This window comes from Seriola lalandi, unplaced genomic scaffold (assembly GCF_002814215.2).
Source record: "Seriola lalandi dorsalis isolate HSWRI2012SDOR001 ecotype SW California unplaced genomic scaffold, Sedor1 jcf7180002054682, whole genome shotgun sequence".
In the NCBI taxonomy this organism is placed as follows: Eukaryota; Metazoa; Chordata; class Actinopteri; order Carangiformes; family Carangidae; genus Seriola; species Seriola lalandi.
In genome coordinates this window covers 1856974-1879803 of record NW_019525235.1, presented here as the reverse complement: position 1 = coordinate 1879803, position 22830 = coordinate 1856974, and the positions used below count along the sequence as shown (strand labels likewise).

Below are 22830 nucleotides of genomic sequence, written 5' to 3'. Positions count from 1 at the left end.
GGGGGGTTTGTAGTTGTTTTTGAGTGGCTTTGTCTGCCTTCTCACCACAGCCTCCGCCCGGCAGCACCGCAACAGGACACAGAGGAAACAGTGAAGGGAAAGTGAATATTCAAAGCCTTGTCTGGTAGTAAAGCTTCTATTTTTGTAACATGTTTTGGTTAATAAACTCATGAAAGAGAACGAGGGAGAGAAAAAGATGTCAGGTAGCACTTAACTATATTCCTGCAATAATTAGACTAGCTGTTGTTTGTATGATTAGGGGAGAAACATAAAAATGGTAGGACAAGTGCTATTTTCAGAATGCTTTGTTGTCGTGCTTCTGTTTTGTTGAGTGTGTCTTTCTTGTCAGTGTGGTAGTAAAGTGGTAGAAAAAACCCTGGATGTGCCAAACAGTAGTCGTTGCTTCCGCTTTCCAGTCTACTCGTCTGTAATGTAGAATGGATTCCTAAGACATTCCAGCAATCTCAGTAGCGGCTTCTAGGAATATCTTAAAAAAAAAAAAAGAAGAAAAAAAAGAAAAAAATGATATCCCTTTAGAAATCCAACAATCCAACAAAGCATGTTAACACATCTGTCACCAACATAGAATCCAGTTGTTTGTCTTTTGTTTTCTGTTTGCACACTATCATTCCTCTGCCGTGCAATTTGTACAAGGCGTTAATGCCTTGTGCTGTCACCCCTCAGGGAAGAGTTTCTTCTGCGCTTTCAGTTAGAGAGGACATTTGTTTGTACTCATTAGGTTTAGTTTCTTATGTTGGTTTTTTTTTTTGTTTTTTTTGTTCAGGGATGTGTCCATGAGAGGTGGTTGAGATTAACATTTGAATATTCATCACTGAGTTGTTCAGAATTTTACATTCTTGATGGGGCCTCCAGCCACTCAAAGACCACTGCGCCCCTATGGTCAAGTTTAAATAGAGAAAAAAAAAAAAAAAATCTCATTTGTAAAACCAACAAAGCCCATCCCTTTTACAAACCACAGTTTTATCAGTACACAGCATATTTATCACACACACACACACAAAAAAAAAAAAAAATCTGTTTTGGTTTCAAATGGTGTCATCAGGGTCTTTAAAAATGATAACCCTCTTTGTTAGAAAAACCAAATATTCTTATGCAATACTAAATCTCTTGTGTTTGGGTTGTAGTAGATATGCTGTACCTAAGTAATAATCTCTGTTATGATCCAATGCTATTTGGATATGCACAAGCCCTCTACGACTAGTAAACCTCAGTCTCCCAGCAAAAGAAACCCAGTCTGGAACACTGCTAGACAATCCAGGTTGAGAGGCCCAGAGGCCCAGCAAGAGCAGCGAGGAGGGTGAGGTGTGAATGCTCAGGGAGGTAACAGGTAGACTGAAGAAGCAGCTCGCTTTCCTCTGGATAGTTGCAGAGCATTTCATTAGCTCTTCTGTGAACTTATTAGCACTCAATTGATAAAGAGGAGGTGGCTGAACTTTTTTGGCATAGCACACTGAACATGCAGTACAACACTTAACTGTTCAGAAAATAATGAAGAGTCGGACATTTGGCTGATTTCCTGTTATTTATTTGCAAAAAAAAAAAAGAGAAAAAAAAGTTTGTTTCCTGAAAATGATTCAGTTTGAATCTTGTTTGATGGTCACATAAAACAATTCAGTATTTCATCAAATATGATCAGCTAAGGTCTGCCGTCACGAAGTGAAAATCTTATTTTCATTCAAGTCTAAATAGTTGAGTGGCTTGTGATATGTTCGACAATATAAAACGAGCAATATGCCTTGTGTTACAATTACGGGTCTCTACAGTGCAGTCATCATCCTTTTGAATTGACCTTCTTCATACAGCTGATTCAAACTGATAACATTTCCTCTCAGTCCAGAACAAAATGTAATAAACCCCCATTACTCTGTCTTCATCTCCTTATGTACTGGTATGGTTGCGATATTGGCAAGATAGCAGAAAATGGTCATCAAACACATGAATACTTGTGTCTAACTATAAACTGCACCTTCACACAGGCCTGTAAAGTGATGTCCTTCTGTATATTCTCACTTGAGAAATCCCAATTTAAATAAGGGATTGATGCTAAGTGTGCTATTCAATCAGTGTATAGTATACAGTAAAATGTGCTGGTCCTTCTGTCTCTGCTCTGTTGTCTGTTTGTAAAAAGCAATAGTGTGTGTGTGTGTGCGTGTGTGTATGTATTTGTTCTCACGGTGTGTGAATAAAATAAACCCCAGACAAGGCTTTAATAATTACAGAGGAACAGGGTTATGCGGATGAGGTGGTCTTGATTTTATGTTGGACTTGTTTTTTTTTTGTTTTTTTTTTTTAAATAAAGGTTTTGGAAATGCTGAGCTTGATCCATCCATAATAGGTGTAGGTTTCAAAAGCATGACATAATGCCTTCAACAATTCATTGGTCTGCAGAATGCCGTGAAGCAACATTGACCAGCTTCACGGCGAAAACACGCTTCGCCATCAGCTCGGACAGCGCAGCCACAGCCGAGGCTGAAATGAGCTGAAATGAATTCAGGACTGTAAATTGTGAAAAAATGAGTCTTTGTGACCATAAATTGTGAAGATCAGTGTTATGTCACGCTGAACGTTGTGCTGGAGTGTCGGTGTGTTACCCAGAATTATGAGTCAGTCATCACATTTTAACAGAACTCATTTTCCAAAGCACAGCTGATAAGGATTTATGATTAAAAAAACGTTTAAGAATATAGTTTTAAAAAAAATAAAAATGAAAAGCAACTTTTAGCCATAATCGAATGTCAAGCAATAATATATGTCTGTGTATTATTTTTGATTCTTTTGTGCATAATAGTCTTTGAACATCTGCATGTAAATACACCTCTTATTTATCACTTTTTGGTTTTTTGTTTTATTTTGTGGATGTTTTTATGTTTCATCTGTATATTTGACCAGTTCTGTTCCCAGGTGGAGAACTAAGAACTTGACATGGCCTGTATGCTGTATATCTTATTTTCTCACTCTTTCTCTCTCCCTCATTCTCGGCTGTTTATTCACCATATTTAATGTTATTATTGATCACATGTATAAAGGTAGCTTTGTAACTTCTGTCTGTATAGGTAAGAGGAAAATACTGCTACTAAGGCCTACCCAGTGAAAATATTTATCTGTTTATCAATTACACCATATTGTATGATAACTCTGTTTCTAGTTTGCTTCCCTCCTTTAGGATTAGTTTGATAGAGACAGGGTGTGCTGACATTTATTTTGTGTTGCCCTGATGTGTGGTGCTAGGTAAGTTAATTTTGTGAACAAAGTATTGATTCCTAAGCCTGGCTGCCCTCTTAGTACATTCATTTCATTGCATATTAATGTATTATTGATATTAGGACTCAATAAATGATAATAATAATGAAAATGATAGTGGTAAAATTACCCAGCCAGTACCTGTATCAGTGTGCTCGTCTTGGGGTAAGGCACTTATTTCCTTCTGACTTATAGCAAAGCTAGTATCTGCTAATTAACAAGCTATTTAAGGTTGCTTTTCTGGTTTGTGGAAAAATGATAATATTCAAACTGAAACGGCAGTATTGTGTTTTTTCTTTGTCTGATTGTAAAAAACCACTCACTGAGGCTATAGTTTGTCAGGTTTTAAGATACTAAATATTTACCTCTCTTGTGTCGGCATAGTTCTTCACCTGATGCAGGGAAGTGGTGCTTGGATTTCATTAAACAGAGCCTCGGTATGCTTTTGTTATTCCCCATTTTAGACTAGCCTGAAACAGTGGTTTCTTCAGACCAGTGGCATAAGCCTTTTGCACCACATGAAGTGTTACAAATGTACATGAAAGGATTGCCATTTGAGGACAAAGTTGACCTTTTCTCTCCACTCTGTAGCAAATATCAGTAAGAATATGCTTGCAATAATACACAACGTATCACACTGAGTGCCTCTCGGTGTAACAAGATGCATACATGGTTTTGATTGTCTTTTTTTGTGGTTTTTCCAGACGTGTACTGAAGTGACAATGTGTTTTTGTACATGAGGATGAATTCTCACTCTCACATGCTTCAAATGTTTTTTCAGACTCTTTCTTTCTGTGTTGATCATTTTCACGTGGGTTGATGCGCTAAGTTAAAAGGTTTTAATGTATAGACAGTCTGTTTAGAGTGTACATGTCACCCCCCCCTCACCTTGTTTGAGAAACATAAATGGGAAGTTTGTTTCATAATGATCTTGAATGGTCAAATAAATGCTCGCAAATAATATTACAGAAAAGTTCACCTGCACATTGTTTGTTTCAACTAGGCAAAAACTAACAGGCAATCCATATTTTCTTCATTTTCAGTTTGTTTTATATCACTTTTATTTTTTATTTCGCTGAGTACAGAAGATTTACTAATGCATTGTATATCAAGTATTTGTATGTGTTTGTATAAGAGGCATACAACACATTTGGGTTTCTTTAATGTTCTGTGTTCAATGTGCGCTCAGTCGGTCGGGGTAACTTAACATGAAGGGTGGGTGGAGCAGGGGTGGATTCGGATTCTTTTTCCATGCAAAAGCAGTTCAAATTATGGGAAAGCCGAAACTAGTGTGTGGTTGTCACAAATTTCTAAGTCACACGTTTGCTACTGATGTTAAAATGGGGACAGATGATCATGTACCTTTTTATCCAGCTCTTTTGAACTCTCTTTAGCAGGTAGTCTATTCACAAATGTAGTTTTGCTCCTTCTTGTCTGATTCTTAAATATGAAAATAAGTATTTTGATTCATTTTGTAAATACAGCTGTAAAGAAAAATAAGAAATTTAATGTTGTCTTTTAAATACTTTTCATTCTAATATGAATGTTGTTATATTGTACTTAGAAACTGTACCTTTAATATTACCTTTATTAAAAGTGCATTGGACACATCGATTTTAGATGTGCTTTATGTGCTGTTATCCCATAATAAAATTTACCGCTTGTAATGGGCTTTTATTTCCTGACTGTTTAACTGTTTCTGTTGTCTGCTCTCTCACACACCACACAAACACACACACACACACACACACACATATACACAAACACACTTTTTAATTAAATTAATCACACTGAATATTTTTGATTCACAATAATTTTATTAGGCCTAATCATCCTAGTGACTCAGTATTTAATCAAATCTCCACTCCACTGGAAACTGTTCTCCAAATGTTCTGTTCTCCTATGAGCCAATAATGTCATTAAATTTGTTTAATACTTGCATCAAAATATGTGCAGCTGGAAATGAAAATCATAAGAGTTTGAATTTTTTTTTTTAACCATACTCTAAATTAAGGTTTAGAAAGCATATCAGTGCAAGATATTTTATGAAAGACCTCATAGCAGTCCAAATTCATTCCTGGAAATGAATCCAATCCAATTTCCCTGCAGGGAAAATTAATGTTTAATTCCATTTTCCTATGTAATACCTTGGCCATTTCGATGATGTGTGAAGAACTGCAATGTGATAAAGTTGTGTAATAATTTATATGAATTTTAAATTAGTTTTCGCTATGTACCCATCAATGTCATCTCCTTAGATTATTAGTAAATGTGTCATCATTTTATCATTCAGTGAGTTCATTTTAGGTAAGCCCAAAATGAGGTTTTGGGCTATATTTGTTTCCAGATAATGATCATGGAGAATTATAATTGAGTAGAACTCACCAAAACAAGGGTGCATGTACCCTCTCGTTGATACCTGAGCCAGATGTGGGATAGCAGGGATAATATCTGCAGATTTACTCAGGTTTATACACACAATCAAAGAGCAGCTAAGGACAGTATTTGGGATTAATTTTAATTCATGCTTTTAGAGACAGGCATGTAGACTGTACTGAGTTTGTGTTGCAGAGAGAATGACTGGAGGAGAAATGGGCAGCTAAGGTTCCTTGTCTTAATGGACAAGAATACGAATTTATGGAGGTCTCCTTCAGCCACAACAATGAAGGAATTGTTCATTTACAGCAGTTATAACTTTGAGTAAAAATTTCTGAATGATTTTTTTTGATTATTTGAAACAGACTATACTAAGATATTATGGGCTGCAGAGTCAGGTGCTGCCGCTCTCTGCCTCTCCCTCTTTCAGGGGAAGATATTTTAGACAGACACCAAAGGCAGTCTACAAAGATGTTGATGTTTCATGGACGTGTTTGCTAATATTTGGTAAATAGACCGATAGACAGACAAATGTCCACAAGGGGGCAGCAATGTTCACAAAGCTTTAATATCTACATCATTTCACCAGACGAAGAATGGCGCTAGTCAAACGTTCGTTAGCTGGCTAATGCTAACTGACATGTTTACAGTAGCGTTTACGTTATATGTTGAGATTCCTGCGGACCCTTAGAAAGTGACAACAATGGAGCTGGTATGGTAAGTAATGCGTTCACTGCAAACTTTTTCAGACTGTCGTAGTGGTAGATTTTGAGACAGCTCGGGCTATTTAGCTAACCTATCCTCTTCACTAGCTCTTAGCTAACAAGCTAGTTAGCATACTAAGCTAAGCCCGACTGAGAGTTGTGTTTTGACTGACTGCTAACAGCCAGCCGTGCTAACCAAACGTTAGCTATTTATATGATAAAAGTGTCCCCAACCGGACAGCGATTACCATTATGTGGCTGATCGCAGCTATTATTCCTGAACGTTTGCTGTTATATTTAAAACACGACTCTGTACCGGGGAGGACTAAACAAAACTGCACCGGTTAACCTTAGCTGTCAGTCAAACTATTCACTGAGACAGAAACTTAACTTTAGTTAACGAAATACATAGCATAATAGAATGCAACGTCTAGCGTAATTTTAAACCAATGGTATATAATTTTAGCTAAAACATGTAAATATCCTTATCATACTGCTTACACAAAAACGCTACTGTTAGTATTAATTCATTTATAATTATTTGGACATTGCAATTGTATCGTTGTTGTCAGGATGCGTGTTACTGATAATACAGGACAGTGATTTAACACCTAAATGTTACGATAACGACAATGTCATCTTGTATTCTGATGGTTGAAAGGGGAAGCTCATAGTAACATGCTTAACATGCCTGAGAAGGAGATCTGTGTTCTACCCACATGTTGTACTAAAATACAGTACAGTTGGCATCACAAAATACTGGGAGATAGATAGCGTTACATTCTCGTTAGTACGTTATTTAGATAAGGGCCTTGCTGTTTGTAACAAATTAGGAAGAAACTACCAAAATGAATGGCACATTTTAATTAGTGCCAGATGGCTAATATATAATATTGATCACAGATTAAATTTGGGTTGATCAAAGATTGGCAGCTAAAAAATAAAACTACATGGCACTGACAAAATAAAATAAAGTAGTGATAGTATTTTCAAGCTGTAACAGAGAAATGTTAATTTTATTTGATCTAGTTTAGGCCAACTGTTTAAAAAGGAAATATGATTAGTATTGAATATGGGTTAATTGGCATGTGCATGCCTCCCATCCACATCTGTCTCTTGGTGGATGCTCATCAAGTGTAACATACATGTGTGTACAATATGATATCTTAAATATTTTGTTTTTTTGACTTTGGCATTAACCACTATGGCATTCAATGTCATGTGTGACACCGAATTTGTGTTTGGTTAGTTAAATGGTAAAAATGAATATCAAATCTAACAGCTATAATAAAAGCAATGCAGAGATATATTATAATATATTATGTAATATATTTACGTAAAGGGAGGACCCTCCTGTTCCTGACACACCATTCTTTACCAGAGATCTCTACGAAAAATATTCCCTCGCACCTAACATCAGGGAACTCTGGGCCTTTCTCCAAAGGTATGTCAGTAAATAAACATATTAAGTAACACATCAGTTCAGATACATTTTACTGTGTTTTTAAAGGCTAACTAGTGAAACTATGTTTTTTTTTTTCCCCATGATTTTTTTTTTCCTCCTAAGTCCTTTAGAGAATACCAACATAAAACAAGGGTGTGATGTTGGGGCTGCAAAAGCCTCATGCTCTCCCTCAACAGAAGACGCTGCAGAGTTTAAAGACAACAGTTGCATCAGCAAGGAAGAGTCCTTTTGTGACAGCTCTGATAGCGATGATCCATATGCAGACAGTGTTGCGGATGGTGAAGAAGAATGCAAGGATACCAGAAAATCAAGAGTGAAGCTCAAGCAGGTTGAGAATGAGCCTGGGCCTGCTTTCCCTGAACCCAGACTGCCATTCCCTTGTATGTCTACCCTGTCCAGCAAAGACCAGAAAACATATCTCGGCTTTTTGATGAGAAAGAAAAGCAGTGATCCCCCACAGGTGCCAGCATATTCTCCTTAACAGTATTTTGATTCTGACTGTCCCTGTTGCATTTTTTAACTCAAATAATTTGGTCTAATATTTCAGAACTTAAAAGGACGAGTAAACAATGAAGTGATACAGTTCATGAGGTACCTGCAAGCAGTGGCCAAAATGTGTGCTGATGACTACAACTTCATATCACAGGGAGCTATGCAATATTCAGAGGTACTGATGCTTCAAGGATTGCACCTGTCAGCAGCTCTGTGTGATGTGTTTTCACAAGTATTAAAATACAGATCCCAAATTTGTTTTTCAGGATTTCTTCAGGGGCTGTTTGGAGTGCATTAAGACATTTCCTCAGTTCTACCAAATCCATGAGATGACTAGTTTGACAGGGGGAACTTTCAACCCAGGGCTGAATCTGACCTTTGAAAAACAGCTGCTAATCATGGTAATGTACTTTTGAAGTGCTTCTATCACACAAGAGCTGTTCCAGTGCTGGAGGTGTAGGATTACCACTTCATATATTTCTGTTCATAAATGCCATTGTCCAGTTTTCTGTTCAACCTTTCATCTTGAAGTATTGTATTGCAGAATCAGTCTTTTGGTGTTGATTCACTTCTTCCATTTCCATATTTGCACCCTTTATTTCTCCAGGGCAATGTGGATATTACAGACCATAAGATAGTGCCTGCTGATGCACAGCTTGCATCGGATTATCAAAGTGTTTCATCAGAGAATCCTCCAGCTAAAAAAGCTAAGGACATGCACGCTGTAAGCAATTGTCTCGCTTTTTTAATTACTCCAATAAAGTCACAAAGATGTTTTACTGCTAGAATGGGATTCATGACCGCAGGTCTATTGTAACTCCATTTCAGCTCTTGCAGTTTTCACAAAAGACACCAGAGGGTGTTCATGTCTTGCTCAGCAAAACCACTACTAATTGTGTTTCTGAAGGATGCTTGGTCAGGCACAGTACTGTCAAAGTCCAGTTAACTGTAGACACTTGCGTAGTTACTTGTATTTGTTTGATTGATATCGTGGATGTTCTGGTGGTTTGACTTAGTGTTGTTTTTCTATACAGAACATCAGCAGGGATGGCAATGCAGAGAAGCTGTGTGCCCGTTATGAGCCTCACGTGTGTCTGACTCGTGATGCCCTGGTCAAGCTGCTGGACAACCATGGCCCTGACTTTGGGGAGCCATGGGAACTGCCTGTTTGGATCAAAGTAAATCCAGAAAAAGGTACAGCAACACCATTCAGCCACTCAGGCTGTCATGGTAGAGATTAGGTTAATTAGGGCAAATTTAGGCTCTACTTCCAGTGGGTACAATGCTTAAAAACAATTCATGCTGGCCATCTTCAACTATAAAATCATGACAAATAATCTTGCTGTTTTATCCCATTTAAAACAGGTGAAAACTTAAATCTTGGTCTGCATATATACAGACAGTAGACCTGACCTTACAAAAAACATGTTTGAATAAGATGGTGACCACAGATTCGTACGGTTGCATTTATACCAAAGACTAAAGTAGAGTAGTGTGTGCACAGTGAAAACAGAAACGTATAGTATGGTATTGGGTTTTAGTTTGTATAAGTTGGCACTTATTGAATTTAACAGTTCTTCTGAATAAAAGATTATAGGAATTCTAATTAAAAAAGACTGAAAATCCCGTAGTTTTAACTTGCTGAAATAGTAAAAAAAAAAAATGCTACTCCATGATATGTTTCAAAGTTTAAAAAGACTGCTTGAGATTTTTAGATTATAAGGATCTATATTTTTGAAAGATAGTCAATAGATTTACACTCACTGTTAAAAAAAAAAAAGAAGAAGAGGTTTCCTGTTGACAGTGCATATAAGGAGTTTTACATCTGATTTTGTTTTTGAGAGGTGAGACATTTTTAATCACGTTTGTTAACGAAACACAGTATGTAGCAGTGAAGTGTGCATTTTCATCAAATGGCCTCATGGTGTCACTGTTTCATGTACTGCTTTATTTCACATCTTATTTACAGGCAGTAGTCAGAAGAAGACTGTGTACATAGACTCACCCCTCTTGAAGACTGAAATGACAGTGAGAGAGAGGAGTCACTGCTACCATGAGGAGAGTTTGAAGCTCTCCATCAAGAACAATGGAAGTAAAAATGTGTTTCATTTAATGACAGAGCTTCCTGCGAATGAGCAGCAACTATCTCCGGTATGTTGACGCACAAGTAGGTGGTGGTTACCACAAGGTGGTAATATACTGTATTTGGTATGTGTTTTCATCAGGACAATAATTTTGTTTTCTGTTTCTGTATCTGTATCAGGAGAGCTCACAAAGAAATCCAGTGTGTTTTGAAAACAATGGTCTTGACTTTGAGGTGGACCTTACTGACCTCGAGACATTTGGAGAGACAACACCTATTAAAGCCCCCAAGAAGCAGAAAATACACAATGAGCAGGATGCATCTGTTGAAACTAAAAATACTACAAGTGCCCCAACTTTAAGTAAAAGTGAAAGGGCCAGTGAGCATCTTGCAAACACTAGCAGCAGTTCACTAGAAGAGATGAACACCTCATTAAGAGTTATGGATGATCCCATGAGAAAGGAGGCAGCCCAGCCAGTTGTGAGTGAGTCAAGTGAACTGGTGAGGCAGGACTCTGCACAGGAAAGTGACCAAGACCTTGGGTTTGCAGGAGACTCTGAAGATGAGAAACTGGTCATTGATGTCTCTGTGTCCCCAGCACCTTCAACACAACCTGAGCCCATATCATGTTCATCTGACCCCCCTCTCACCCCAGTCTCTAAGACTGACCCTGTAAATTCAGATTCATCTTCTCCTCAAAAAGTTCCAAGGCGTACACGACAATCCAAAAGATCAAAGGCTGGCGACCAACTGGGAGAGATCCTGCGCATGCAGACAGCAATGTTCAACTCTGCCAACGACACAGGCAAATGCTCCACCATATCCCAGGAGACTAACTCACCCAGCCGAACCACGGGACCCTCAGTTCACTCCCATCAAACATCTTTGGTAAAGCCCTGTGTGTCTTCATACTTGGAGAGAAACCAGAACCAGGACGGAGAGACCTGCACTGCCCCCCACACATCTGCACCAGTGGTCAACAACAACACGACAGAGCACAAAAGTTAGTGTCAAATTGATTTTCATTGTGTGGATCTCAGTTGTGTCTGTATGCCACTAACACACACAGTGCATTGTTGTCCACTATGCAGAAATACTGTCACAAGACCTACAGGCTAGTGCGGAGGATGAACAAGATTACAAAGCTCCAGAAAAGGGCAACCTACTCTACAAGCTCTACAGTCTGCAAGATTTGCTGGTCATGGTGCGCAGCTCTGTCTCACTGACCCATTCGAGAAAAGTAGGCAGCGGCCAAAACCAGGTATACATGTTAGTTTATAAACATCCTCTTCATATATTGAAGTGTAAAATCCGTATTTCTAACCATCCTATTTGTGTCCTTTGTTTTCTGCCCTACTAGCATGTGCCAGTGCATGTCTTGCCCAAACTGGAGTACCAGATGAGTTATGGTGTTGAGTGTCTAACCAGCAGTGAGGCTTGCCAGCTGTGGACAGAGACATTGCTCCACTCCAGCACGGTTTCATACATAGGTAAAACTTTTAGTACTGCTACTGGCAATCCCGTTCTTTCTGAATTCTGTTAAAATCAAGGCAGGAAAGTTCCCAAATTGCTCCCAGTTCAAGTGCAGTGCCTTTCATTTCTCAACATAAATGCTAAGAAAATAGTCAAAGTAACATTTATGTGGCTAGAAAAAGAGAATTTTCTCTTTTCCTTCCCTCACTGCGTTCAGAAGAGTCCACAAGGCATATCCTCCCACAAACCAATGGAATAGTCTTCAGATGACTCACCAGCCTGCTGCCACTGTGTGGTGATTAAGTTTATTTTGTTGCCATAACAACAGACACATTTGGTTGTGAGGAATAACAAAGAATACAGTGTGCGGAGCTCAGCTAAATGTTGTTTATAGCTTTGATTAAATTGCTTCAATGGATGCTGTTGACTTACATGTGCTGTTTACCTGTAGTTTAAGATTCAGGGAAATACTTTCCTGTAATAGCTGCACTGATTTTTTGGACTTATGTATGTGTTGTCTGGGATTGTACGTCACCAGCATCTACCCAGCATTATGCATTTCTGTCTAATGTATAGCTCTTGCAACTAGCTGTCTCCAAATTATAGCCCCTTCCAGTCTGTCAGCATAGTTGACGCACAGTACACATTGAAAGTACAAGCTTCTATACCGCTTCCTTTTATTCAGCTGCTTTCCTATGAACAACTTTGAACAAAAAAAAGTGGATGTAACTCTGCATCAGGCATCTGAGTTCCATGATTTTTTTGAAAGATTTGAAGAGAGAGAGAAATTGTCAGATTTCCCAGTCATAAATATTGGACACTGTCGCACTAACATTAGTATAAGAGGAATAGCCAGTGAGAAGCTGTGTGAAACAATATGGAATATCTCCCATATAATGCAACAGGAACAGCTGATAAAAGACTTACTTCTTTGCTTTCTGGTTCGTAGGTCATCATGTGGTTTATCATGTGGCTTACTCATTTGTTTATTTGTGGTTTTGGATTTAGGCTTTAAAATAGTCCATACTTGAAGGACGGCATTGTTGAAATAAACAGGAATTATAAGCTGGAGTGGGAGGCAGGAAAGAAGACGAGACCAACAAGCATTTTTTTACCCCCCACTCAAGCTTGTAACAACGCTGGCAAATCATCACAGACTAATTGCATTGTAAGCACTAGGAATGGCATTGATGATGAGGTGAAGCTCTTGATGTGCACGCTCATTAGCTCTGTTCTCGGTGTATCTCTCACCCTCTCTGTCTGTCTCTGTAGCTCACATCAATGCACACACATCAAAAGTTGCTCTGCTGAGAAAGCTGCCAGACGACTGGAAACAGAACGTCTCCTGTGGGTTCAAGTGAGTGTCGTTAGAGCAGATGTGTGCATGATTAGGATTAACCCAAGCATCTCTTTGTGATTATGTTACTTAAGATTCAGTCAGATCATCAATTTATCAATAATCCAGGTCTTTTCATCATTGGTCGCAATCATCGCCTCTGTTTTTGTCGCCTGAATCAGTGTGAAAAATTGGAACCCCGCCAAAGTACACAGACTGTAACTTGGTGATATCTCTTTTCCATTCACAGGCCATCAAAGTCACTGAATATACTGCACCACCTATTGAAAAAGCTAACTGGGTAAGATTCTTAGTGCTGAGCTGCTCTTCTATAATTTTCCTCTTTTTATCCAGATGCATTATCATTTAAGACTGTTAACTTATTAAATCATTTCTGCAGAAAGAATGTTAGTTTGGGCATTTTTAATGCAACAGTTTTTATTCATTGATCCTAATGCAAGCGCATGACTTATTTAAAGTGTGAAAACTGTAAAGATAGATATGAATAGACAACTGTGGATTGATTGGATGAAAATTTGAGAGAGATTGGGTCTAGAACTTTTCTTTAGCGGAAGATCATGTGCAGATGAATTGTCTGGGAACATCTTTCTTCACGCTTTGATTAAGATGATGAAATTTTTGTACATTCAGAGCTGACAGCCTTGGGCTAAAGATATGACGACAGTCAGCCCTCGTGTTTGTACTGGAGGGTTACACAATCGATTACTCAACAACCCTCAAAAGATGCGTCACCTTATGCTTTCTTAAGGCTCTGTTTACCTACATTCCAGTCATGTGGCAGGAAACAAGAGATCCCTCAGAGTGCTAATATGTGGGTTTTGACTTTCACACACCCTCATTGACTCAATTTGATTTTGTAGGTTAGACAAAGGACAGTACCTGATTGTGCACAAAGCAGGGGAACCATTTGTGACCTTATTAAAAGCCGCTAAAGTGAGTCGGGGGTCATACAGCCTGCAGCAGCTCCACAGCTCTGTCCCACAGCCCCCAGCCTCTGGCCTCGTGCCCTGGATACCTGTTGATCCAGCTGTGGTCCTACCCTTCCACCGAGCACATGGCCGTGTCCCCTGCACCTTCCCACCAAAACCCTTCCAAAAGGTGTGTGCTTGTTTTTTGTCACTGTACTTACTGTGTTGACGGATGGCACTGTGAAAAAATATGATATCGCCTGAGTTCATGGCCAGACACATCAGTAATAACACACCCAAGTAGATGAAAAGTTGAAGTGTTACTGGAACTGTTGGGAAGTGCTTAAGTGGTTAATTTTCGAGGAAGTCCACACCCTTTCTCAGACACACAAATGCATACAGACACAGGGATTCCCTAAAAGCCAGGATAAATGAAATGCTGTCTCCTACTAAGTTGTAGTGAGCACAAAGCATTTGGCCATTTCCATATTAGACAGGCTTAACCAGCACACCACTGCATAGTTTGCCTGCACAAGCCCGAAACTAACGAGAGGGACAATAGATAGCATACCATTATCAGCAACAGCTTAGGGTGGTTTATTTGGTGTAGACTCTGAGACATTCATAGAATGCCTGTCAAAAATTTGACATAGTAAAGACATGAACACATCTTTAAATTTGTCCAACAGCAAAAGAAAACAACTGTCAATAAAAAAAAGTGTTTAGCCGTACATTTTGTCAACATTTACCACTGACTTCTGAGACTACCAAACAAAAATATTGTTGGAGGATATAATGTGCAGTGCTACTTGAATTTAGCACCCGGTTATTTAAAGATCCATTTTTGCTTTCCTTTATCCCACAAGGCGACGAAAGATGGGTCATCACAGTCCAACAGCCGTGGAGCTGGACAGTCAAACAACTTGAACACAGGAGGCAACACGAAGAAAAAAAAATCAAAACGTGCGGCAAGGCGTAAGAAGTTTATGAAAAAGCTAATTCAGAAGTCAATTTAAAATCCTTTATCATTGGATTTAATATCATGTGATTCTTACCATTTCATATCATAGGTTAGGTAAATCAGAGGAGGAGCCGTGCCTGTGTTGGAAAGGAAGGGAAAGGAAGGGAAAGGAAAGGAAAGGAAAGGTTTCATACTGGAAATACATAATGACCTTAACTATAGATGTGACAGCTGAAGCACTTTCTACTGTATAGAATCTATACTTTGTATTTCAATTTTGTTCAGAGATGTTTTATATATTTTGTCATTTTGTCATGTTTTGTAAAAACAGAGCCACAATAAACCTTGTTCAAGTGTTCATATGGGAGTGTGGTTATTGTCTGTAATTTGCAGTTATTTGTAAGGTCTGCACTGTGAAGTCAGGATTAGACATCACTTTGAAAATCTACTGAAGGTACGGAGCTCCGGTCGCTTGGAATAGTTTGTGTGAGGGTAAAAGTTTAACAAAGCTTTCAAAACCTTGAACTCTTTGCTGGGGCTTCCAGTGGTTCCTAGTGAAATAGGGTGGAGTTATGAGTGCATGGAAAGGGGAGGGAATATGAGTCAGGGGAGGTGAAAGGGGAAGCCTTTCTGTATGTTAGAAAAGTTACAGCTCCCACACCCATTCCTCTTTAACATCGCCTGGGCAAATCTCTGTCATCTCAACTTTTACAAATAAGGTAAGTTCAGTGTGATCATACATCTTTATGTGGAATAGCATGATTTGTAATCGAGATTAACGTTACACAACAGTAAGTAGAGTACAGGTTTAAGTTAATTTTCCAAATTGCAGTCATGAGTCATAACATTCTTTCCACATAGTCTCCATTCAGTTTTTGTTGGGCTTGTGCTGTTTTGTTGTCTTTTTTTTCTTGATAAAACTTAAGTTCCTGCTCTCTAGTGTCCCTTCTAACCTGTTCTCTTGTGTGAATTTGAATGTGCTCAGTTGTCATACATGACTGGAGTACAGTAGCACTTTTTCCAGGGTGTGTCTCTGGGGTTGCTGTTAAGGATTTGTGTCAAGATGAACAAGGATATGAAAGTTAGTGTAGTGTCCAACAATTTTAGGACCTAATGTGAATGTGAATATGCCAAAACTGTAAACAAAGGTACTTGCAGTGATTTGTGTGACTTGAATGAACTGAGTTTCTCTGCCCCTGTTTAGAAGACATTGCCTTAAGTGATTATGTGTTCAGACAAAACATGACCCCTTGCATGGTTCAAGTTAGTGACAGGATTACAGTGAGATCTGATTACAAGATTGTATGGTGTTGATAGTTTTATCACCTTTTCCAGGGAAGTCATCATGTCGATGGTATCAGAGTTTCTTGGACAGCTGTCCCTCAACATTGGGGTAATGCCAACTTGGCGTTTTTTATTTTTGAAAATATACAGTAGATTATTTGCACTGGATACACTGCATACTGTTTGTTCAATAATGCTGTTGTTTTTATCTCTCACACTCACTTTGAATCCTCAGGCCCATGAACCCACGTTCCCCACTGTGGTACCTGCTGTGGACTTTGACCCTGACAGAGATGCTGCCAGAATAGAGACTGCTATCAAAACCAAAGGCAAGATACAAAACAGTGCATGACTCAAAAAAGCCAAAAAAAAAAAATTCAGTGCTTGGTTCTGCAACTTCTCTCCACAAATGAGTAGCTGGTATTTGTGAGTCAGTAACCCTAACCCATGCTGGGAGCACCTCCAAGTCTGTGCCTCAGTGCTGCCGGAGCTCTCCTCTGACCACTGACTAAGAATTACTGGCAACAGCCTGACCACTAACTCTTCAACACCCCGCCATTTTGTTGTAATGATAAACATGTTCTATGTGGTGTTAATTTTCTTTACTAGTGAGGGCATGAGGGTTAAAACACCTTGTGACCATGCCAAAGCAAGCCTGCTTTGACACATGATATATAATTCAAAAATATAATTCTGTAAATATATTTAGCGGTTGAATTCCATCCCTTTTAATGTGTGTAATCTATGTGTCTTTATTGCGTTAACATTAGGAGTGGATGAGCAGACCATCATTGACGTCCTCACAAAGCGGACCTACTCCCAAAGGAGAGACATCGCTTTTGCATATGAAAGGAGGGCAAAGAAGGTACAGTAGGCCCGGACAGAAAATTAAAAAAAAGCTCTGATGGTGTAGTGGGGCACATTCAGTCCAATCAGGTAACATTATTATATTTTTATATTTTTAGGACATGATCTCAGCCCTGAAGGGAGCGCTGTCTGGTTCTGTGGAAACAGTGATCCTTGGACTAATGAAGAGCACGGCCCAGTACGATGCCTCAGAGATCAGAGGATCAATCAAGGTAAAGGACATGGATTTCATCAGTGGATTCCAATGAGGGATTACACTGCCCTCTACTGGAAAAAGTGTTTTTTTTTTTTTCTTGAGATCTGAAGTTAGGTGGTGTATATCTTGTGTCATGTATAAAAAAGTAATGAAGATTTCTGTCTCTTCAGGGCTTAGGAACAGATGAAGAAACGCTGATTGAGATTTTGTGCTCACGCAGCAATGATGAGCTGGTGGAGATCAAGAAGGTGTACAAAGAGTGTAAGTTTAAAAACATCCCAGGAATTCATTTAAAGGGTTGGAAGTACATCTTAATATATAAAATCTCACTCATAGGTTGTTGGGCTGTCTGCTCTCCATGCACTATAACGTTATTGTACAACCATGACTCTCTTTGTCCATCAAAAGGTCTTGTGTCCGGTCTTGAATGCCCTTGAACCAGGAATTCAACAGCTGTGTGATTGTTGTGGTTATGCAGAGAGAGCGAACAATCTAAAAATGAAAATTTATTTCCCACAGTGTTCAAGAAGGAGCTGGACAAAGACGTTGCAGGTGACACCTCAGGGAACTTTGCTAAGCTGCTCTTGGCTCTGGTGCAGGTGAGATCTGTCAGTGCCTGTCTTTATGATTTATATGACACAATAATTTCGAAACTGACCTGAGTCTCATTTCTGTGCAGACCAAGAGAGCCGAACCATCCTCTATTGTAGACTACGAAAAGATTGATGAAGATGCCAGAGTAAGTTTATTTTCACTTTGTCTGGAAATACAAGTCAATTGATTTTAAAAGTCAATTTTTTTTTACATATAATTGAAGATTCCAGCTGTGAATGTTAAACTGCTGAAATTATTTACCTTACATTGATGGACCCTGAAGTTACTTATAGGTTTTGTTTTTTGAAAATTGAAAGTGTGTGTCACCTGTCTATAATCTATATCTATCCTAAGATCAACCTTATGATGGATATTTGATTTGTGTTTGATATCAAAGCTGTTTAAATATGAACAATTTATTGACTTTAACCAGTTCATTCTTATAGTAAATACCAAGTCTACCTTTGGTCAGTGTCATACTTTACCCCTAAATATGCACATTTTGAGTTTTTGCATTTAACCAAAAACCGAAGTCAGTCTGAACGAGCTTAGAAACCCTGGATAATTTGATCAAACTTTGTGCAGATGATAATTTTGGTGCAGTCCTATTTAAAAGGGGCAGCACCACTCTTGTGCCTCAAAGTTTAACATATGGCAGCGTTTGTCGGTATTTTGCTGATTCTGCTCAGGCACTCTATGACGCTGGCGTAAAGATTAGAGGAACTGATGTGCCGACCTGGATCTCCATTATGTCTGAGAGGAGTGTACCCCACCTGCAGAAAGGTACTACACCCTGTTTACATGTGGGATCATTCGTGCACAAGTGCTGACTTTTACTTCTACTTAATAATTTGAAAAATGTACCTCTTATCAATCAAAATGAATCATCTTTCTCTGTTTGTTAGTATTTCAGAGGTACAAGAGCTACAGCCCCTACGACATGCAGGAGAGTATTCAGAAGGAGGTCAAAGGAGACTTGCAGAGGTCCTTCCTGGTGCTAGGTACACTTATCTTTATCAGGATATTCATATTCTTAATCCAAGTACTTCCTTAGGTTTGACAGTGGCCCTATTTATTCATTATCTTAAGTAAAAATTCATCTGATAACCCAGGTTTAGTTATATGAATCACTTTCATAACAACAGAAAATACAATAATACAAAATGTGCTGTATACATATTACATACAAGTATTATAGAATAATACAAAATGTATTATTGTGGATATTTATTCTGTTTTTCTTTTGTTCCAGTTCAGTGCTTTGAAAACAAACAGCTGTACTTCGCCAACAGACTGAATGAAGCCATGAAGGTAGTTACACTGCAGTTACACTCTCTTTTCTTCTTGCTGAAATGTGGCTAGTTTGAAGGCCAGACATTTTTTTTTTTTTTTTTTTTTTTTTTTTGCTTTGGAACAGATGTAAGAAGTACATCTGCTTGTGAAAGTGCAATTTTGCTGCAGGAACACAGAATCCAAAGTTGGTAAAAGTTGTCTTACAACGGTGTTGCATCAGCTGCTGTAGTTAAGTATAGAACATGTACGACTTGAGTTAAGTGCTGACTTGTTCTTGTCTGCTCAGAGTAAAGGAGCCAAAGAGAAGATAGTGACCAGAATTATTGTGTCACGCTGCGAAGTGGACCTGAAGAAGATCTGCTCTGAATTCAAGACCAACTATGGACAGTCTCTGCAAAAGACGATTTTGGTGAGTGAATTATAAAACATGCCCCTGGCTTATTACTGATTTACAGTTAGGCTTGCTCTATAAGGCACCCTGCTCTGTTTCTGCAGGAGCACACCAAGGGAGACTACCAGAAGGCTCTGCTCGGCCTGTGTGGACCAGAGCAGTAAAGATGAATCATCAGTATCAAAAGGGTCTCACTTTCCATCACTGGAAAGGTGCACTGGAAAGGTGGGCTTCCGAATATCACACTTTAACTGCAGCAAAAGCCCATCCTACTTTCCACAAACACACACACACACACACACACACGCACGCACGCACACGCACGCACGCACACACACACACACACACACACACACACACACATTTAAATGCAACATTCAAGGTGATAACTATATCTTTTTGCTACATGAAAAATCTGTATTACAGCTTACCTTTGTTGAAATAAAGTTCGTTTTTGAAGCATTGTTTCCTAATTTCCCTGAGTTTCCCCCCAGGTTGTTCTTACTTGAGGTTTACATAGTTATCCACAGGAGGGAGCTATAGTAACATTAAAAGCAGCTGCTGAAAGCTCCAGCTAATCAATGTCTCAGGGCCTCATAATATCTGATACCTGCTGAGGAAATGCAGAGAACTTACATTTTTTAATATAATGAAATATTTGATTTTAAATGACATTTTTGAATTTCATCAATATCCATTTTCCTGCTTATTACAGGGAGTAAATGAAGTTAGAATAAATGAAAACACATATATAACATATATTTCATTTGCACAGGATGAAAGCAGTTTTATTTTTCATTTTATGACATTTAAAAAAATGTAGATAAAATGACTGTTTAAATGTAAAACGTCAGCTGTGCTTATTGAAAACTAAAAGATTTATAACTTTATAAAAAGAGAGTAGCACGACCCATACGGCATCTTTTCATACAAATAATTATGAGAAATATTCCTTCATTTTCCACTATGTGGTTCTATCAAGATGATTTAATCATTAGTGTGTTTTTCTGTGTTTGTTTGGTGCTAATATTTTAATTAAAAATGTTAATTTTACCTCCGGCAAAGATGATTTGCATAGCACTAAACAAGCGTCTATACCGTGTGTTTCTGCTGTTTAGTTTGTGGTCTCTCAGGATGAAATAACCACCACAGTGTTGTCAAGGCATTTCTACTGAAGTATAAGAAAAAAATGGCCCCAAAAGGCAAGATCAGTACTGCTGAACACAGCGATGAGGGAAAGGATGTGAAAGGAAAGCCCGGACATAATAATCTAATGAAAATAAAAGTGGTGTACTGTAACTCAAATATGATAGAAGATCATCTATTATTGGGAGCCAAATTGCCTGATAAAATAATGCTTCTGTCTAATATTTTCACTGGTTGAGTAGCTGAGGAGAGAAACGGTGTCAAGTTTTAACAAGGCGTTGGATTTATGATCATTTTGTAATAATATTGATGAGAACATTAGCCCTTTGTGATGGTTTATGTTTATTGGCAATAAAAAAAATAAAATATAGTGTAAAGTAAGGTAAAACAGTATTTTGCAAAGCAGGGAGTGGGATTTATGCGTGAATATGGTGACAGATTAATCTCTGCATCATAAAGAGGAAAGTACCACCATATTTTTCCCTTTTTTATATGGATGTACAACATGCTGTTCTGTTCAAGGCCAGCCCGTAGGGACCTCCAGCAAACCCAAGGGGAACTCTCTTCTCAATTGAAACGATGCAATTTACTGTCCCAAACGCTGGCACTTCATCATTCAGAGGACTTTAACCCCATGAATGTCAAACACAGAGCATGCTGGGAAAGGAGATGGAATACCTCACATTACCATAACAACTAGTGCCAAATGACAGGCACTCAAAAGCCTAAAAGGTGAAGAATAATACCATAATCACCCAGTAATGTTTGAATTTGGAAATAGAGTTTTGATGGCACTATGTTTAGAAAAAATCTATAGGAGGAGTTGTCATTTTGAAATAATCTAATACACCAGTAAGGAGCCAGTGGCCATTCCCAGCTGTCACAGTTATATCCTGGTGGTTTTAAAGGTCAGACAAATCCTGTTCCTTTTTCTAGCACTTGTCCCAGTTAGATCGAACATGTGGAAAGCTCCCCCCCACACACACACACACCCCCACCTCAGAGACAAAGCCCAGGCAGCGCTGCAGGCATCCTGCAGCATTAAAGTTTCACAGTACAGCTGTATAGCTGCTGCCGGCCCGCCAGACATACCAACTGCACACTGGGAAGGTATTAGTTTGTGCTTTTTATTAATTCATTGCATTGAACAGAACTCGCAACTCAGAGAACTGACAGCTTCTTAACGTTCCTTCTCATCTCTCTCTCCTTGACACATCTGAACCTGGCTCCAGTATTTTTGTGCAGAGCACCAAAGGGCGTTTAATTATAGAGTAGCAGGCCACCAAGGTCTGCTTTTAATTGTGTGCATCTGTGTGTGTGTGTGTGTGTGTGTGTGTGTGTGTTTGTGTGCATGTGTGTTTGCCTGCAGCTCTATAGGTCGCAGGCATACTATAAATGAGAACTCCTACAGGCTCAGCTGGAAGACCCGCTCCCTCAACACATCTGAGCCGGGAGAGCATGAGTTTGATTAATATTTTCTTAATTATCATTATTTAATTCAGCAAAACCAAAGCTTCTTCAGTGAAAGCGTGGCCTTTGTCTCTGTGATGCTGAATATCCTGGCTCATTAAGGGCATGGAGAGATCCTGTATATGGTAAATAAGAGGCTGTGTCTTACGCTGCAGCCCCAGGGAGAGTTGGCACCACAATGAAGGACATCTCCTTCTAAAGGATGGCGCTGCGCTGATGTTTCTCTGCTCAGACCGCAGAGCTGGATCCTCCGCCTCTGGCATCGTCAGGCCCGCTTCCTTTTATGAGGCTCAAACTGAGACAACAGCACAGGCAGATGAGCGATGTGCACCCGTCATGCCATCAGGCTGCCTCCTTTGTACAGTAGACTGGTGATTGAAACAACATAAGAGAGCAGAAAAAGGCCTGTCTCCTCTTGGGTTCTGGCTGCAGTCAGTCCATCTGCAGACAAAAAAAAAAAAAAAAAAAGAGACATATTGAGAAGTTTATAAAAGAGCTTTGTGGACATG

The 22830-nt window shown here is 38.9% G+C and overlaps 2 protein-coding genes across 2 annotated transcripts; both read left to right on the top strand.

Annotated features, from left to right (window-relative positions):
• The first annotated feature begins 6199 nt into the window (after positions 1-6199).
• On the top strand, positions 6200-15440 carry ice2 (interactor of little elongator complex ELL subunit 2). Its single transcript, XM_023422635.2, has 15 exons — positions 6200-6354; positions 7684-7785; positions 7909-8266; positions 8354-8473; positions 8565-8699; positions 8906-9022; positions 9333-9492; positions 10268-10449; positions 10562-11384; positions 11473-11642; positions 11742-11871; positions 13127-13211; positions 13441-13491; positions 14072-14309; positions 14986-15440. Exons 1-15 carry the CDS (start codon positions 6341-6343, stop codon positions 15133-15135), a joined length of 2835 nt encoding a protein of 944 aa, XP_023278403.1. The 5' UTR covers positions 6200-6340; the 3' UTR covers positions 15136-15440.
• Positions 15441-15666: 226 nt separating this feature from the next.
• On the top strand, positions 15667-20164 carry LOC111666909 (annexin A2-like). The gene is made up of 13 exons (XM_023422429.2): positions 15667-15799; positions 16416-16473; positions 16600-16693; positions 17135-17229; positions 17330-17443; positions 17598-17688; positions 17947-18026; positions 18107-18166; positions 18711-18804; positions 18927-19022; positions 19274-19332; positions 19601-19723; positions 19810-20164. Exons 2-13 carry the CDS (start codon positions 16426-16428, stop codon positions 19867-19869), a joined length of 1014 nt encoding a protein of 337 aa, XP_023278197.1. The 5' UTR covers positions 15667-15799; positions 16416-16425; the 3' UTR covers positions 19870-20164.
• Positions 20165-22830: the final 2666 nt, after the last annotated feature.

Excerpts from the sequence above, each read along its gene's own strand:
- ice2 (XM_023422635.2), top strand. Across the intron at positions 7,786-7,908 it reads CTCTGGGCCTTTCTCCAAAG|TCCTTTAGAGAATACCAACA; the intron begins GTATGTCAGTAA and ends TTTCCTCCTAAG. Across the intron at positions 13,212-13,440 it reads AACGTCTCCTGTGGGTTCAA|GCCATCAAAGTCACTGAATA; the intron begins GTGAGTGTCGTT and ends TTCCATTCACAG.
- LOC111666909 (XM_023422429.2), top strand. The coding sequence starts at position 16,426 with ATGTCGATGGTATCAGAGTTTCTTGGACAGCTGTCCCTCAACATTGGG. Across the intron at positions 18,167-18,710 it reads AGATTGATGAAGATGCCAGA|GCACTCTATGACGCTGGCGT; the intron begins GTAAGTTTATTT and ends GATTCTGCTCAG. Across the intron at positions 19,333-19,600 it reads GACTGAATGAAGCCATGAAG|AGTAAAGGAGCCAAAGAGAA; the intron begins GTAGTTACACTG and ends TTGTCTGCTCAG.